We start from the raw sequence: 16,946 nt of genomic DNA, 5'->3' as shown, positions 1-16,946 counted from the left end.
GAAATCCAAACGCACACTGCCACGGTTTGAGGGGAAGCTTATCTGAGTGTTTGGAGACCGTCTAATTTGAATCCTGCTTCAAAGCCCATTGGAATCAATGGAAAAACTCGGTGTGTTTCCAGGGTGCCCATCACTATAGTAGTTGAACTTAGCATATTAACAAATGGACTAACTGTATAGGCTATTCCTACATCCCTCCTACTGAATTAGCAGCCTTTGCCTGAGTGTATCGTGTCTGCCCCAGGATGAGAAACGCTGAGATGACTGGCGCTAGAAAACCTACCGAGGCAAATTTCCATGTAATTAAATTCCCCCCCTTGCTGCTTGATTTATTTTATTTTTTTAAACACTGTTTAGGAAATATCCTAAAATCAAAAAATATCCAGGATGGTGGCATAGCTATAGCCAGAAGTGCAGACTGGATCCTGGTAAGTGATTGGCTGATCCTCAGGGCTTGGAATATCTGTTTGTAACATACAGTATCCACTTGCTGTGACATATAAAGGATCAGAACGAATATTGCTGTGTACTGATGACATCCTAGCAGTCAGCGGGCCTGCAGGCTAGAGCGTTATTGCATTGCCATGCAGGTAACAAGGTTTGAGGACAGGATCCTCTCTTCAGTTTGCGGGAGGGCTATACCTTTGAGTCATCAAGGGAAAACAGTGCTTGGCAGAAGCCATCCCTCCTGAGAGGGAGGAGGAAAGGAGGCTAAGCAGAAGGTGTTTGAACTTGGCAGAAACTTGGACTTGGCTGATGTGCTGCTGTTACCTCTGGAGCCCTGTTGACTTGTGTATGTTTTAAATCTAACACCACTTCCTGGCTGTCCTTGATTGAAGCCTCACCCTTTGCTTTGGTTAAGCATTGATGTCCAGCACAACCCCGCATGATTATTGGTCCCCTGGCCTGCTTGATTCTGAAGTGTTGCCGGTCGGATTCTTTGCACGTCCTTGGTCAGTTTGCTCATTACTTATCAGCGTTGCCCTCCCTTCCCCCACAGGCTTGCCTGCAGAAAAAGCGGCGCCGGGCCCTTAGCATCACAGAAGAGTTGAATGGAATTTGTACCCTGCTCACAGCAGACTTCCAAGAGGAGGCTTTCCTTAACCTTGGCAAAATCAGTACGGAAGCAAAGCGAGCGTCTTGTCTGTGGGGAGGGACCTTGACAATGGGAACTGCCTCTGTGCTGTCCATGACATCAGTTCCATTCCAGCTCCACTCCCCTGAAGCCAGAGTTTGAGCTGAATTTTGCCCTCTGTTATACCAATGTGGCTCTGTGGATTTCACTGGGGTTATGCAGGGGGGATGTCAGGGTAGAATTCAGCCCTAGGCATTTTTGAATAGATGTGTGTACTTATGTTCTGTTACATGCCTCGTGCATCCTGCATGATCAGGCACCGAGGGACAGATTTTTAAAAGCATTTAGGTGACTAAGGATTCCAGCAGGCATCTAGTGGGATTTTCAGAAGTGCCTTGGCACCTAATTCCCACTGATTTAAATCTTTAGGGATCTAAATACCTTTAAAAATCTATCCCCTAGCGCTCAGGCCAAAATGCTGGTTTGGAGCCTCTCTGGGGATGGGTTGTGATAGAGAAACATATCTGTATCAAAACATGTGTTAGTTAAAAATACGTATTTCTAAAAACTTTTTTATTTTGGTTCTGTAGTTGAGACCAAATTTAACAACAGGGACCAAAATAACAACAACAACAACAACAACATTATCATCAACATTACTGACACTGACAACTTCATCAGCGCAGCTGGCAATAGCACCTCCAACAGTTCAAGAAACAACCGTGCATGCAAAGGTATGTGCTAGGCGAGGTGGTCTCATGAGTCGGGGAGCAGGGTGGGAGAGGTGTGTTAGATGGGAGCTGAATAACTTTCAACCCACTATTGAGAGTGAGCTGGGTAGGAAAAGGGGTGATACACAAAAGGTGGCAGATGAAGGCTGACTTGTGGTGATGTGTGTTTCATAGTAGTAATTTAGTAACTGAGCTTTTCCTGGAAGTCTCTCAGTATTGGTGTAGCACTGGAGGAGTTCCCAAGTGTAAACCACAATACACTATCAACTAGATCTACTCTGAGCGTGGCTGGATGACATACTGGTAAAATCGGCAGCTACACCAGAATGGTGCTCCCATCATTGCTAGTACTGATGAAGCTGCAGACTGGGGAGATGTGTAAACAGAAGCTCAGCAAAAATGCAGCCATTTTGGACACAGGTTCCAGAGCCCCTGGTGTTGCATAGGATTTTGGAGAAATAATTCCTGTTCCTCTCCCCTTCTTCGTTATTGCTAACTATGTGGTTCCCAATTGGCAAAACTGGGGAAGGATTGTCCTTGGGGTTATGCTGCTCTGTCTTGCTGTCCTTTCAAATGTCTACTTTTAACTCTCCTAGCAGACTCAGGGACAGAGATCGCTATAGTTCTGGATGGATCAGGAAGCATTGAGCCTGAGGATTTTGAAAGAGCCAAGGGTTTCATCTCCAACATGATGACGTCATTCTGGAAGAAATGCCCAGAGGTGTGTACTCTGCTCTTCCTCCTGACCTGGGCAGGCGTCTCAGAGTCTTGTCATGTTTCAATAGACAGAATAGGCTGTGATTTCCCATTGATACTGGAAATTCTTCTGGGTTGTGCACAAGGCTGGGAGTCAAGAAATCTGGATTCCAGCCTCAACTCTTCCTCTGACTTAGTGTTTGAGCAATTCACTTACCATCTGTGCCTCAGTGTCCCCTTTTGTAAAATGGGATGATTCTTTCTATACTATGCTTGCCTCCATGCTGTCTGAGCACTCTACAAGTCCAACGAGAAATTATATTAATGGAATCTGTGTTCCTTGCCCTCCCTCCTACTCATGTTTCGATTTGATTGTGGAACAGTTCTGCTGAAGCAGTGCAGTTTGCATTTTGCTTTGGCTTTGTACCTTGCAAAGTTGTTGTGCTGATTGACTGCTCATTGTTCAAGTGCTCTCAGATCCTCAGATGAGTGGTGCTAATTAAAGGGCAAACTAAAAGTGCATAACTACATTTTAACACAATGAATCTTGAAATATTCAGAGGTTCTGTATCAATCTGTCTCTCCTGAGGTGTTTAGTGCAAGAGTGAAATCACACAGAGACAAGGAGAATTGGAGTGTGGAGGCTGGTTGGAGGAGCAACTAGATCAGCATGGGGGTGGGTTTTCATTCTTGCTTGTGGGTTAGTCTAGGTGCTTTAAACAGCGCATCACGCAAAATTCCCATGATACTTTGAAACACAACTGAGGAAAATAAACTACAAGAGAAAGAAAGACTTCTCAGCCATTAAATTAAATTACAGTGAACCTGGTACTCGGGAATGTTGAGAGGCTGACCTACAGGGCCACGGAAGACTGGGTCAGATTAGAAGTTCAGGTGGATAAAATGGCAGCAGCACTTTTCTTGAGTCAAGGGAAGCTGCACCCTGTTCTCCTATCTGCAGAGCTGTCCCAGCAGGGGCTGCCAGAATACAGGGTGTGATGAAAGCAAAGGGATAAAACTGGGAGGGAAATGGATCTGTAACCTAGCTACTGTGCGCTCCTTGTAGAGTCAACAATAGCTGAGGAGAGACTGTACTTAATGCTAAGCATGACACTTGGAGAAAGGGGTCTGGGGATCGCTGCCTTGCCTCTTGCCTGACCTAACCAATGCTGCCTTCCCCAGGTTACATTTGCTGTGGTACAGTACGGAGCAGCGATCCGGACTGAATTTGACCTGCAGGAAAGCAGCAACAAGTCCAGTGCTCTCTCCAAGGTCCATAACATAACGCAGCTGGGCTCTGTGACCAAGACTGCATCTGCCCTGCAGCATGTGCTGTGAGTTACATACCCTCGAGAACTCCAGAGCCCCCCAGGGATTTCTTCTGCTTCATGCTCGTGGAATATCTCACCTTAAATTGCTCCCTACAAACACCCTCTGATCCCGCGCTTGTGTCTTCTTCTCCCAGCCTGGAGCCTCTCCCTTTCCTCCATTCATAATGCATTCCTGGCCCAAAGATCCCATGGGCAGAGGGGGTCTGGATGTGGCTCCCCCTGGAATCCATCAGGTCTGTTCCAGGTATCCTCCATCAGAGGGGTTGTTAAAGGACAAAGCTGGGGTCCCCTCCCAGCTGCATTAGGAACATTAGAACCTGCCTTCAGATTCCCAGTTCCCCTTGGCCTAGTGGGGGGAGGGAGGAGTGAGGCGTAGTGGATAGAATACAGGACTCGGACTCAGGAATACAGGACTTGGGTTCTGTTCCTGGCTCTGCCACTGTTCTGGTGGGTGACCTCGGGCAAGGCATGTCCCCTCTCCGTCCCTCAGTTATAATGATACTGACCTGCTTTGTAATGCGCTCTGAGATCATTTGATGAGACATGCTGTTTAAAAGCTAGGTGTTATTACCTTGGAGAACAGCACAAACCCATCTGCTAATGACTTTGTGTCCTCCGCGTGTGTTAGTGCAGCGGGAACTTTCTCGCATGCTGGAATTTCAGGGAGCCACCATCAGCCCATTGATGACCTTGACAGACATACAGCTGGGCACATGTAGCGTGTTCCATAAAACACATCCGGGTTTGTGTTTCTGCAGAAATGAGATCTTCAATGAAAGCCACGGTTCGGTCAACGGTGCTCACAGGATGATCCTTGTCATGACCGATGGGGAGATATTTTTGGACCCACTGCGCTTAACGGATGTGATGAGCTCCCCGAAAATGGCCACGATCGAACGTTACGCCCTGGGGGTAGGTGTGAAGTGACGCGCGAGCCCAACTCCTTTGCTGTAGCTCGTTTCAAAGGCGGAAAAAAATTAGATGGAGGGAAGTGGAAAGGACTGCTGGGAGCAGCAACTTCTGCAGATAACCATGCGTGTAAGGGCTACCTGTTTAGAGTGACATCCCTCCGCTGATGTGTGTACTCAGAAACTTTGGTAGTGAGCTGGGGAATAAGGAGAGGCTGAGTGGAGAGGAAATCTGGGGTGGCCTAAGCATCCAGTCTGAAATACCCAGACTTCCTTGACGCAGCCAGCCTTCCAGTCTTCTTGGTGCCATAGAGTTTATTGTGTATGAATGAGATCCTAAAACCTGAGGCGCTGTCTGCTCTCTGGGATTTCCTGGAATCCACATGGCACTTCTCACAAAAGCAAGGGAAGAGCAAAACTTTCCCTACCCTCACACTTCAGGGTGTGCTACTAAATCCTTGTGATCCTCCAGGAGAAAAACCTTTTTATCAATGTAAGGAGGTGGTGATGATGATCAATGAATTAGCTAATTGTTATGGTCCCATCTGTTCAGTCTGGTTACACTCACAGTGTTGTAGAATAAAGTCTGCTGACCCAGTGAGCTCAGGTGAATTCTTGGGCAGAAGGGTTTGCATTGGCTTAGGGCCTAAATTGGAAGTGGTCTGTGAAACTGGATTACTCCCTTGCCTTTTGGTATAAGGAGGCTCGGATTAGCTATTTCTTTGCAGATGATTCATTCAGAATGAGGATTCCCTCTGGAATCCAGGCTCCTGGCTGCAAACACCTCGCTCTGTTGTTGCCCTGAGTGTTTTTGGATCTCTTGGGCATTTGTTTGTTTTGTGTGTCTGTGTGAAAACTGCTCCACTTCCCTGCTGTAGCATAGGGGTTGGCTTCTTCTCCGTAGGTTGGCGACGTCTTCAGCAAGCAAAGGGCCCTGAAAGAGCTGCAGCTTATTGCCTCAGACCCCGATGAAGATTACTTGTTCAAGCTGCCTGACTATGAAGCCTTGGACGGCTTCCTGTCGGTGCTGGAGAGAAATATTTTGGGTACCTCAGGTAAAGGGCAGCAGTGTCCTGCCACTAACAAATGCTCCCATTCTCTGTAGCCTTCACAATGAAGAGTGCTGTGATTTTGTAAATAAAGCTCCAACCCTCAGACCGCTAAAGACCTTGTTTGTTATCTGCCAAAGCATCACAAAAACAAAACAAAAATCAAATCAGCTGAAATTCCCTGGGTGATAATTCCCCAGAGGCTTCTCTTGCTTGAGCCAGCCTGAAGAAGAGAAGACAGATCCTTTGCCATTTGATCCAACCTCCCCTTCCTTTTATACTTTGCCCCAAGTGACCTGTAACTACAACTTCCAGTTTTAAGGGACTCAAAGGATTTAGCAGGTTCTGAGAGATGCACACGTGCACCCAAGATCCAGTGCTCTGTGACAAGGTGCCTCTGCTCTCAGTCATGGGCTGGGCAGATTGCTTCCATTGAATGCTGTTCTGCCACGAGTCCTTGTCATGTACGCCTTGTACACAGTAGGTTGCAGAGTTACTACCAACCCTCCTTCTCAGAGACATGTCTTCCATAAGATCCTTTAACGTACTGCCAGGAATGTCTGCCGTGAGCGTAAGGTAAGTTACACCTGGAGCTATGTAGTGGTTGAACAACTCAGAATTCCATTTCTGTTCTAAGGTGAAATCCTCCTCCCACTGAAGTCAATGGTAAAACACGCATTGATTTCAATGAGACCAGGGTTTCACACCTAGGATATCTCTACACTGCTGTTGGGACGGGCATCCAAGCTAGCTCGGTAAAAGTACCGGTATAGATGCAACAGCACAGGGTGACCGCCCAAGTACAATCCTGTCCAGGTCCCTGGGTATATCCTTTGGCAGCTCGCCCATGCTGCTGCGCCTTCAGTGCTCTATTTAGAGAGCTAGGGCAAACAAAGCTATCTTGGGGATGGCTATCCGTGCTGCAGTCACACTTCCCAACTGCAGTGTAGCTATACCCTTGTCTTAAGTCTGTACTTTAGTCTGACCTGCTATGGGCTGAAAAGATGCTGAATGTGTGAAGCTCTGGGGCTGGTTCATCATGGAGTCCTGGCCCAGGGCACTGCTGCAAAGCATATTTTCACTTTTTATTTCTTTTCTCTCCCTCTCCCTTCATTTCTTGTTTCTAGTGGCATATCAACCAGAGGCAGGATCTGGCTATGAAAACCATAACAACAACAATAACAACATTATGGAGGATGATGACAATGACTCATGTAAGCGATGAAATACTTTGTCAAGGGATTGTGCTATTGGATATCAATGACTGGCGTAGCCTAGGGTCTCCCTGTGTTGCTGAGGACAGCTGCACTCTGGATGCTGATACTGCAATTGCAACTTTGCAGTTTCACGCCCATTAGCTGGTTAATGGTTAATGAGATGCATTTCTCGCAATGCTGGAATAACGATGGTCCTAGTCAAGACCTCTGAGCTCCTGACCACCTCCTTCTAAATCATTCTTTTCATGTCCCGGCAGACTCAGGGACAGAGATCGCCATTGTTCTGGATGGATCAGGGAGCATCAGTCCTGAGGATTTTGAAAGAGCCAAGGCTTTCATCTACAACATGATGAAAGTGTTCTATGAGAAGTGCTTTGAGGTACTCTCTTCTTCACTTATTGGTCTGCAAATATGGTGGCCACTGCACTTTATTAGCATTGCCCCTTTGGCCCAAGTGACTAGCCAAAGTTCGGGGCATTGCAGGGTTGTTTCTATTAGGATAAGAAATCAGTGATACGATTTTAGGTGTGTTCTTGATGTCATTACCTTATTTACACAAAATGCACACACAGTCTTGCTTCCCTGAACACAGTAGGAACAAACAGCAGTCGGCCGTTTCCCGACTCAGAAGTCCCCAAGTCCTCAGCGAACTTTGTGCCCAAGAATCTCTGTCCCTCTGGTTCCTCACAGGATCAGGCTCACAACTGCTTCTCCTGGCTTCCTGCCTACAATACCCACATCCTGCAACTGATATCTTAGCCCCGGCCTTTGTACCTAGGGAAACTCCTGTTGAACTATCTGGTTTAGCTCTGGCCTGCCATGCAGCCTGTTGCCTTGGGCAACCATCCCCATTGTCTCCAGCTGTTTTATTGTACCAAAAGGTCTTGATTGCTCTCTCAGTTGAGCCTGAAAGAGAGCTTGGCACAGCCATTGGTTCTAACACAATCAGTGAATGTCTTTGGATCCAAGAGTCCCCTGCTGGCAGCCATTAGCCCTTTTCGGCATAACAACCATTTCTATTTATTATTTGTGTTGTGGAGTTCCTGGAGGCAAAGGCCCCATTGTGCACGGTGCTGTACAAACGTAGCCTTGAAGAGCTTTGCCTAGTGCAGTGATCTCATCAGCGGCAGGCCAGGTCAGTCCTTTGAGGGGAGAGCTCCAAAGGAGAGCCACTGTGCAGCGAAGAGTGGTGCTGGTGATTCAGGATGGTCCCATATAATTCCCTCTGCAGGCTGGAATGTATGGCAAAAAAGCAAGATGAAAACAAAAGAACTTAAAAAACAAACCTTCCTGTCCTTGTCTAAAGCTCTCCTCTGTCTGATCACTAAATACAGAACAAAATATGAATCTGATGGTGGCTCTAATTTTTCTGAACTAACATAACTTTTCTTTTCTTCTCTGTGTTCATCTCTTTAGTATATAGGTGCAATTCCTGCTGGAAAAGATTTTACTTTCTGGCCCTCCTTTATAGATTCATAATAGACTGTACGGCCAGAGAAACCATTTTGACCATCTGATCTGATCTCCTGTAGAACATAGGGCATAGGACGTATCTGAATTAATTCCTGTTTGAGCTAGAGCAAAGCTTTTAGAAAAACATCCAATCTTGATTTAAAAATTGCCAGTGATGAAGAATCTACCACAACCTTTGGTAATTTGTCCCACTGTTACAATTGTGCCTTATCTCCAGTCTGAATTTGTCTTTTCCCATTAATGCCGTTCTCTTCATTGGGATTTCTTTACTGGTTGTTCCTGAGAGCCCCAGTTCTCTGGATCAGCTATCGGTATTGAACTCGTACCTGACGCTTCTTTCCAGTGTGATTTTGCCCTGGTGCAGTATGGATCTGATATCAGAACTGAGTTTAACCTGCGAGACAGTTGGAACACTAACGCTACCCTCCAGAAGGTTCAGAACGTCACCCAGTTGTGGAACGTTACCAAAACAGCATCTGCCATCCAGCATGTGCTGTAAGTAACAACGTAAGAAATGGCGATACTATATTGCTGAGGCACTTTCTGAATAGATGCGTGAACGTTTGGGACCCAGATCTGGTCACATTTCCTTACCTGGCCAGAAAAGTCCCTACTGAGCAGCGTGAGGCACTCCTTCCTGGACAGGACACTGAACCTAGGTTACATTTTATAGCACTTTCTGACTCTACCAGTGATGATGGGGCTGCCTCAGTGACCCTGGTTATCCAAAGGCTGCAGATACCCGTGGGACTGGGAGACCAGAGGAGTCAGGCCAATAGACTAGCAGATTTGTCTTCCCTCGGCCTGTGCTCCTGGCTTGCTCCTCCTATTTTAGAGAATGTCATCTGGCCTGCTAAAAGTCAGTAGACAATGTGAGACCTAATCCCTAGCCTGGGGCACCAGGAAGGCAATGAAAAGAAAACCTGGAAAGCATCTGGAGATGCACAATACAAACCTGAAGAATGGAACCAGGATTTGAGCTAATCAGGATACAGTTAATCAAGCTGTTACATGTTCTCAGTGGAAAGCCCTGGGAATGGTATATGGAGCTTTTAAAAGACAATGGTATAAGGTCTTTTAAAAGACCAAATCCAGCCCAGGTTGGTGCTGACTGTGAAAGCCTTTACCATGTTTGAAAGCAGCGGTGGCTGCTAAGAGGCTTATGTGAACTGAGATATTGGTATCTGTCCAGTCCGTACTGGGATACGTGTCCCCATCCCAAGAGCCACCACCCCAACTGGAATAAACTGACTCCTTTCTCGCAGCCTCAACACAGAGGGCAAGAACTGAGTAAACATGGAGAGTGCCATCTCCCTCTGGCAATCATATTAGCATGTATGGTGGGGGGGAAGGAGGCAGGGCAAAGGGGGCAATGTAATTTCCAGTACCATTACCTTTACTCGAATGAGTAGAATAGGGATCTGAGAGTGTGGATACTTTCTGTCTCCAGAGCTGTTGACTTGGCAATTATCCTCAGCACTAAATTCACTGTGGGAGGGGCTGGGGGTGTCTGGTCATTTTTGAGTTATGTGAATGTGAAAGGAAAAGTCCTGAGGAATTAAGTTCCTGCTCTGGGCCTTGGTACAATTATTAGCCAGAAATTCATAGGAATTTCAACAGATCTGTTGGGTCATCCTCCTGCCCCCAGAAACTCATCCTGTGTATGACAATTTTAACAGGGATTCTATCTTCAATGAGAGCCAGGGGTCCCAGAAAAATGCTGCTAAAATCATGGTTGTGCTGACGGACGGTGAAATATTCCTGGATCCAATGAATTTAACAACGGTGATAAATTCACCCAAAATGGCAAGAATTGACCGTTATGCCATTGGGGTAAGTTTGGAATCTCCAAAGGCTCTTGTTCTAATCTGTCCCCCTGAACGTAGCTGATATCCCTCATTAGAGAGCAACAAAGGGGAGAGAGAGGAAAAAACTGACCACATGGCAACTTGGTAAGTGATGGAAATGAGGAGCATGTATAAAAATGAATCAGTGGAAAGTAAAACTACCTCACTGAGTTAATAATATGATCAACAGGTAAATAAAATCCAACTCAACTCCGTGGAGTGCTGCAGTTTCAAGTCTCTTGTAGACTTCCTCTCCCAGCACTCACACCACCCTTTCTTCAGATGTCTTCACTCGTTCTTCTCTCTTTCCATATCACAGCTAAGTTTCTCTACCTCACCCTTAAGGCCTACGCAACTTCCATCCTCACTTGTACCCCACTCTTGTTGACTCCTACGCCTCTGCTGTGCTCTGCTGTCTGCTATGCCCAGTCATCTTTGATGCTCCCATTTCCTGCCCACCTTCTCTCACATATGACCATTTTGGTTTGCTTGCCCTGTGTCAGGCATCTTCCATCTCAACATTTAAATCTCTCCTCCAGGGGCCCACTGCATTGTGTTCATACTGCAAAGTTTAATGTAAACTCTAAAGCCAGTGGGATCCGTTCAGTATATATTTTAAAAAACACACTAAGGTAAGACAAGTCCAGAAGCTGCCTTCAGTCAAGGCATTGAAAGAGGGGAATGGTCCATCATGATTCCACAGGGTGTTGGAAGGCCATAAGTTACAGTGAACAGATAAAAGTTTATAAAACCTTTCCTGAAAATCTATGGTTTTCACAGCTGAGTGGGGGGAATTTAGCCACACAACTCTCATGGAAAGAAACAAATGGAAATACTAATTCTTTCTTAGTTCATCACAATCAGCTTTATCAGTCAATGCCGCTGTTTGGTCCTTAGAGAGGTGGGGACAGCTTTGAGGCATTTTGCGTCTTTGCTGTCTACAAAAATATATCTTATTCAAGCTAAAAGTGCCTCTAAACTTGGCAGAATATTTCCCTTTCAATACCAAGCTTAATAAAAAGGGGCTTTCATGGAAATGAACTATTTTTTTAATTTTGAATTGACTCTATTTTTATCTTCAAAGGAACAAAATGTAGCAATAGGAGCTCAACTTTGTTCAATATTCTTATTATCCATAGCAGCTCCCCAGGGACTGGTAACTGGGCCATTGGCATCAGTTATCTGAAACAAAAACACCTTTGTTCTAGCTGGTAATTACCTCTGGAGAAAGACTGGTTCAAAAGGCTTTATATATAGGTGAAGGAAGTTTTATTCTGTGCATGGGTTTCAGGAGCAGAAAATTTGGAGTTTGCATTACAGGAAGGAGATAAAAGGTTTATTACGGAATTTTTACAAGACCGAGACACCAGAAATTAGGACACATTAATTCTGTTAGCAGGACTAAACTAATGGACAGTCTGATTTCTAAACAAATTCAGACTAGTAGTCTTTAGCAGAGAGTTATATGGAGAAGTTTTAGCTTTTAAATTTGCCTCTTCTCTGAAGCTAGAATCTACTTTTTAGCAGATATGACATTAGCCTGTTATGTGGAACTGTTTCCTAAAGGCCTGATCCTAGGAGGCACAGAGAACATCCAACTTATTGACATCAGTCGAAATTGCAGCTGCCGTGAACTCTTAGGAAACTCACTGGACTGAGCCCCAGTGCAGATTCCTGGGGTTTTATAACCCCCAAACAGATGGAGTTAGGTAAAGTCACCATTTTTCGATCAAAGTGCTGCTCTTCTTCATTGATCTTGGTCTCTGTCACAGGTGGGAGAAGCATTTAACAAGTCCAATGCCCTAAGTGAGTTGCGGCTGATTGCCTCTGATCCTGATGAAAGTCATTTATTCCGGGTGACCAACTATTCAGCTTTAGATGGGCTCCTTTCAACCCTGCAGCAGAAAATCATTGCGATAGAAGGTGAGGGCAAACCTCTGTACCTTGTCATCCTGTCTGAGTAATAATGAGAAAATGGCTCACTACATCCTCTTCTGATTCTCAGGCACGGCAGGCGATATTACAGAATTTGAGCTGGCGCAAACTGGTTTTAGTGCACAGATCTTGGACAAGGCAAGTGCCTTCTGGAATCTCACTCTGGTAGATGAGCGCATGGTGCTGTTTATTTTGCTTTTGAGAGGCTTAAAAGAATTGATTCTCTGTATTTCCTACGTAATGAGACACACTACAGTTTGAGAACCAAAAGAGTCAAATCTCCATTGCACACCGGAGCCTGTTTCACTGGTACCTCTTGATTACATAAAGATTTCACTTGTATATGCTCACTAGCTGGTATATCTGATTTCAGTGTCTAACACGTGTATCAACTAGTACTTGATAGTAACTGCTGTATCTTTACCAAAATTAACTCTCTTTCATCCAGACACCTTGGAGTCAGGGGATTTAGATTCTGTTTCCCACACTGCTGGTTTTTATTTGACCCTAGGGTAGATTGCCTCACCTCTGTGCCTCAGATTTCCCCTCTCTGGAATGGGGATAGAAGTGCCAGTCTATATCCTGGGGGAGCTGTAGGGCTGAAAACACTGATATTTGCTAAAGTGCTTTGAGGTCCTTGGGCACAAGGTGCAAGAGAAGGGCAAATGATTATCATTCATTCCTCTCTTCTATCTTTCCGTATGTGAACTTTACAGCAGCACATACTGGTTGGAGCTGTGGGGGCCTATGACTGGTCTGGTGGAGTTCTGCTGTACGATTGGGTAACCAAGACAGCTGCTTTCCTGAATGAATCTAAAGAAGCAACAGAAGCAAAATACGGCTACCTAGGTAAATAGCACCCCCCAGCCACCCCAGGGACAATCTGATTAGGTGGTGGCTCCAATCCTCCTTCCAGAATAGTTAATGGAAGAAGGATCAGGCCAAATATACCAATGTGTGGATGGTGTTTAGTGGACAATGTGCTAGTGCTGAAAGCATTAACCCAAAGAACAGCAAATCTCACAGGAACTGGCTGGATCTTTATTTCCTGCTTTCCTTCTTACCCAGCAGCATAGTGGTCATTTTCACTGATACATCATGATACACCATGGCATCGTTTGCATCTTGTTAATATGCATATGTTTACTGTATAACGACTCTCAGAATGATTGGAATTTTTTTGGAGCCTATGGGTAAATATTTCATGTGCAGCTGATACTGGAGAGCAAACAGAGCCTGAATCATTACAAATCTTGGCCTGGAATGGTGTAAAATTTTTGCTTATTAACACAAATTCTTTATAGCATCATGAGTCCTGTACCTCCTGATATTTGACTTAGCTTCAAAAATCTCTCCATTTAGTTTTATGTGCTCTGGACTGTGTGTCTTATATACCCACACAATAATGCTTGTGCTATCTTCTCCCTGTCACGTAAACCCAGTGAACTTTCTTTTTCTGCATCCCACAGGGAGTATTGCTTCCTTCACCTTCATGATGGCTTTTTAACCTGTCAGCCTCCAGAGGGAATTAAAGCCAGGACCAACATGTGTATATTTCACATAACCATTCAGGATCTGTGATTAAATGCTAGGGATGTGTTCAAAATTTTGTTGAGTGTTGCTACTGCAGAGCCATTTACACGCTGGTGCTCCAGTTGTTGTTGCCCATTGGGGCACTGCGGCTTCAAAGTCAATCAAGAGACTAGGCATCACAAGCTGTTAAGAGGGAAGACTTACGAGCTTTGTTGCCGCTTTTTCTCTCAGACAAGTAACCATCACCTGTTATTTCCTAGTCAGTCTTTTAAGTGAGATGGTATCAGACCAAAACCATGAACCACAACAGCCTCAGACTTTGTGGATTTTTGGTTCCTGCTCCAGATCTAGATTTGAATTCCATTACTTGTGGCGGGCATGGGCCAAGCTAAAACCCCAGATCCAAGGTTTGTGTCGTTGGCTTTTTGGCTCAGCGATAAAACACTGTATTGATCATGTGTCGTTTCTGCTCATTGTCTAAATGCACAGGGTACAGTGTGGCTGTGGTGAATGCACAGGACGGTGCCTGGTATGTGGCTGGAGCTCCACAGCACAGCATGACAGGGAAAGTGCTGGTGTTTAAGAAAGATGGCTCAAAGCAAATCTTGCAAGGAGATCAGGTACCCATGCTTTGCTCAGTCTTTGCCAATCAAGTGGGTTGACAAAGCACTAAGTCTGGTGGAAATAGATGGACTCCACGTGTCTTTATTGAAATGCAGCCAATACAGACCATTTTTCAGCATGTGCTTTCTCTAATCAGAACTTCCCCTGCATTCTTCTAGAGGCAGATAATCAGCTGGTGTAAAGTATCAGAGGACACTTGATTTCAATAGGCCTATGGAAACTTAACACTAGCTGAGGATTTGTCCCCTTCCTTGACTCCTTGTAGACTTTAGAGATGGCAAGAGCGGAGAATAGGAAGCAGGCTGTATACCTTTGTTCATCCATAAAGTTTTGGGGATGTTAGAAAAATTCAGACAACTAGTGTTGTAGATAGCTGAGGGAAACGACTGGGAAGAGGATATAAGCCCAGTTTGGATAAGAGGGAGGTTTGAAAGAAGTTCAGATAAGTGGGGTAAGACTATCATTGCATTCTGATACCTGACCCCTCAAAAAAAATCCATTTACTCCGATTGGAAAAGGTATCCTCCACCGCCCGTTGTGAAATTGTTGGATAGTGATACTCGTGCTGTTACTCTGGTTACTGGGGCCCTCCTCAAAGATGGCTCATTGTGATAATAGGAGTCATGAAATGATCCATATATAGACAGAGAGACTATGCAGAAATTTGTAGTTCTGTAAAGCACCTTGACAGGTGCAAAGGGCACCAGAGAAGGGTATTATTATGAAGTTATTGTTTGTTGAGAATTCCAGTGTAAAACCTGACTCTTTCTGGGGCACAGGTTGGGTCTTATTTTGGCTCTGAACTCTGCTCTGTGGACGTGAACCAGGATGGAGAGACAGACTACCTTCTTGTGGGAGCCCCGCTTTATCATATCCATGGGGAAGAAGGACGAGTTTATGTGTATCAGCTTAAGGTAAAGACACTGTCTTCAGCAGTTGTGACTTGGTGGGAGCTTTCCCAACATTTCCTTGAAATACTTCTGTTCTTCTTCGAGTGGTTGCTCATATGCATTCCATTTAGGTGTGTGCGCGCCGCGTGCACAGCCGTCGGAGAAACTTTTTTACCCTAGCAACACTCGGCGGGTTGGCTGGGCGCCCCCTGGAGTGGTGCCACCACGGCGCCGCATAAATAGCCCAGCTGACCCGGCCACCCTTCAGTTCCTTCTTGCCGGCTACTCCGACAGTGGGGAAGGAGGGTGGGTTTGGAATGGATATGAGCAACACATCTGCCTGACCTCCACATTCCTTCCCTAGCTACTCGCTTATCGCTGTTCTTGTTAGTTAATCGTTTCATTTACATAGTTAATTAGTTCGAGTTTAAGTAAATAGTTTTAGTGTATTTGTTATTAGTTTTCGCGGAGGTTGGGGACTCACAGACCCCTAACCCCGCGCCCAGGTACTACCGAAGCCATGCCTGGCTCGCCGGATTTAAGCAATGTTCGGCCTGTAACAGGCCATGCCTGGGACAGGAGATCCCCACGACTCCTGCCTGAAATGCCTGGGGAGTCACACTTAACGGTCTAAGTGCGGCCATCTGTAAGGCATTTCACCTCGGAGCCGCGTAGGGACCCGCGTACCCAAAAGGAGTGGAACTTTAGACTCAGACAGCTCCTCATGGAGGCGGCGTTGACACCGGCACCGAGTACGAGCCAGCAAGCGGATGAGACCGCTCCCCCGGCACCGTCCACGTCCGGTACCGGTAAGGTTCCTCGGCACTGGCAGCACGCAACGCCGAAGGCAACTCCACGCTGCTCCCTCTCTCCAAGGTCGACGTCGGCCAAGCCTTGGGCGGACCCTTCTGCAGCCGTCCCGAAGGCTTAGACTGCGCCTGAGGCAGACCGCCCGGCACCGGCCCCGGTTGCGGCGCCATCAGATCCGGCCCCGTTGACTCCAGCCCCGCGCGGGCCGTCCAGTCCGGCGCCGAAAAGCTCCCCGGCACCGGCCGCGGTCAAGCTGGCGTTGCCTTCTACACCGGAGACATTTTCGGCGGCACGAGACCTCATTGCTATCACGGAGCCGGCACCTCCTGTGCCTACGGTACCGCCAGTCCGTTTGACCCTCTCCAAGGGCAAGCCGCCTTTTTCTCGGCCGCCCTCTGCCACTGCTCCGGTCAACCGCTCCAGATCTTGGTCTCCCCACCGCTCCTGTTCACGGCACCGCTCCCAATCACAGCACCGTTCACCACGGCACCGCTCCCAATCGCGGCACCGCTCTGAACCACAGCACCGTTCTCCGCGGCACCGCTCCCAATCGCGGCACCGCTCCGGATCACGGCACCGTTCCCAGCGGCACCGCTCCCAATCGCGGCACCGCTCCGAGTCACGGCACCGCTCCCAATCGCGGCACCGTTCTCCGCGGCACCGCTCCCAATCGCGGCACCACTCTTCACGGCACCGCTCCCGCTCACCTCGGCACTGCTCGCCTCGGCGCCGGTCTGCAACCCGCTCCCCGTCCCGCTATTCGCGGCACCGGTCGAGCTCCTGGCACCGCCACGCAGGCCGATCCTCCAGGAGCAGATCTCGCTGTC

The 16,946-nt window shown here is 46.8% G+C and overlaps 1 protein-coding gene across 3 annotated transcripts in view; it reads left to right on the top strand.

Annotated features, from left to right (window-relative positions):
- ITGAE (integrin subunit alpha E) overlaps nucleotides 1-16,946 on the top strand; it is a 62,332-nt gene that overhangs the window by 12,140 nt on the left and 33,246 nt on the right. For 2 of the 3 annotated variants that reach the window (XM_032785606.2, XM_075059536.1), the window contains exons 4-19: nucleotides 358-428; nucleotides 1,001-1,118; nucleotides 1,666-1,809; nucleotides 2,403-2,527; nucleotides 3,685-3,836; nucleotides 4,592-4,745; nucleotides 5,646-5,796; nucleotides 6,918-7,004; nucleotides 7,265-7,386; nucleotides 8,824-8,975; nucleotides 10,160-10,313; nucleotides 12,100-12,250; nucleotides 12,333-12,400; nucleotides 12,979-13,111; nucleotides 14,285-14,415; nucleotides 15,199-15,333. In XM_032785606.2, the coding sequence (XP_032641497.1) occupies nucleotides 358-428; nucleotides 1,001-1,118; nucleotides 1,666-1,809; nucleotides 2,403-2,527; nucleotides 3,685-3,836; nucleotides 4,592-4,745; nucleotides 5,646-5,796; nucleotides 6,918-7,004; nucleotides 7,265-7,386; nucleotides 8,824-8,975; nucleotides 10,160-10,313; nucleotides 12,100-12,250; nucleotides 12,333-12,400; nucleotides 12,979-13,111; nucleotides 14,285-14,415; nucleotides 15,199-15,333 (2,048 nt within the window). The remainder of the gene's footprint in view (nucleotides 1-357; nucleotides 429-1,000; nucleotides 1,119-1,665; nucleotides 1,810-2,402; nucleotides 2,528-3,684; nucleotides 3,837-4,591; nucleotides 4,746-5,645; nucleotides 5,797-6,917; nucleotides 7,005-7,264; nucleotides 7,387-8,823; nucleotides 8,976-10,159; nucleotides 10,314-12,099; nucleotides 12,251-12,332; nucleotides 12,401-12,978; nucleotides 13,112-14,284; nucleotides 14,416-15,198; nucleotides 15,334-16,946) is intronic. The other variant, XM_075059535.1, reaches the window with a different exon arrangement.

The sequence above is a fragment of the Chelonoidis abingdonii genome, chromosome 20, assembly GCF_003597395.2.
Source record: "Chelonoidis abingdonii isolate Lonesome George chromosome 20, CheloAbing_2.0, whole genome shotgun sequence".
Classification (NCBI taxonomy): Eukaryota; Metazoa; Chordata; order Testudines; family Testudinidae; genus Chelonoidis; species Chelonoidis abingdonii.
This window is presented reverse-complemented; position numbering and strand designations above follow the sequence as displayed.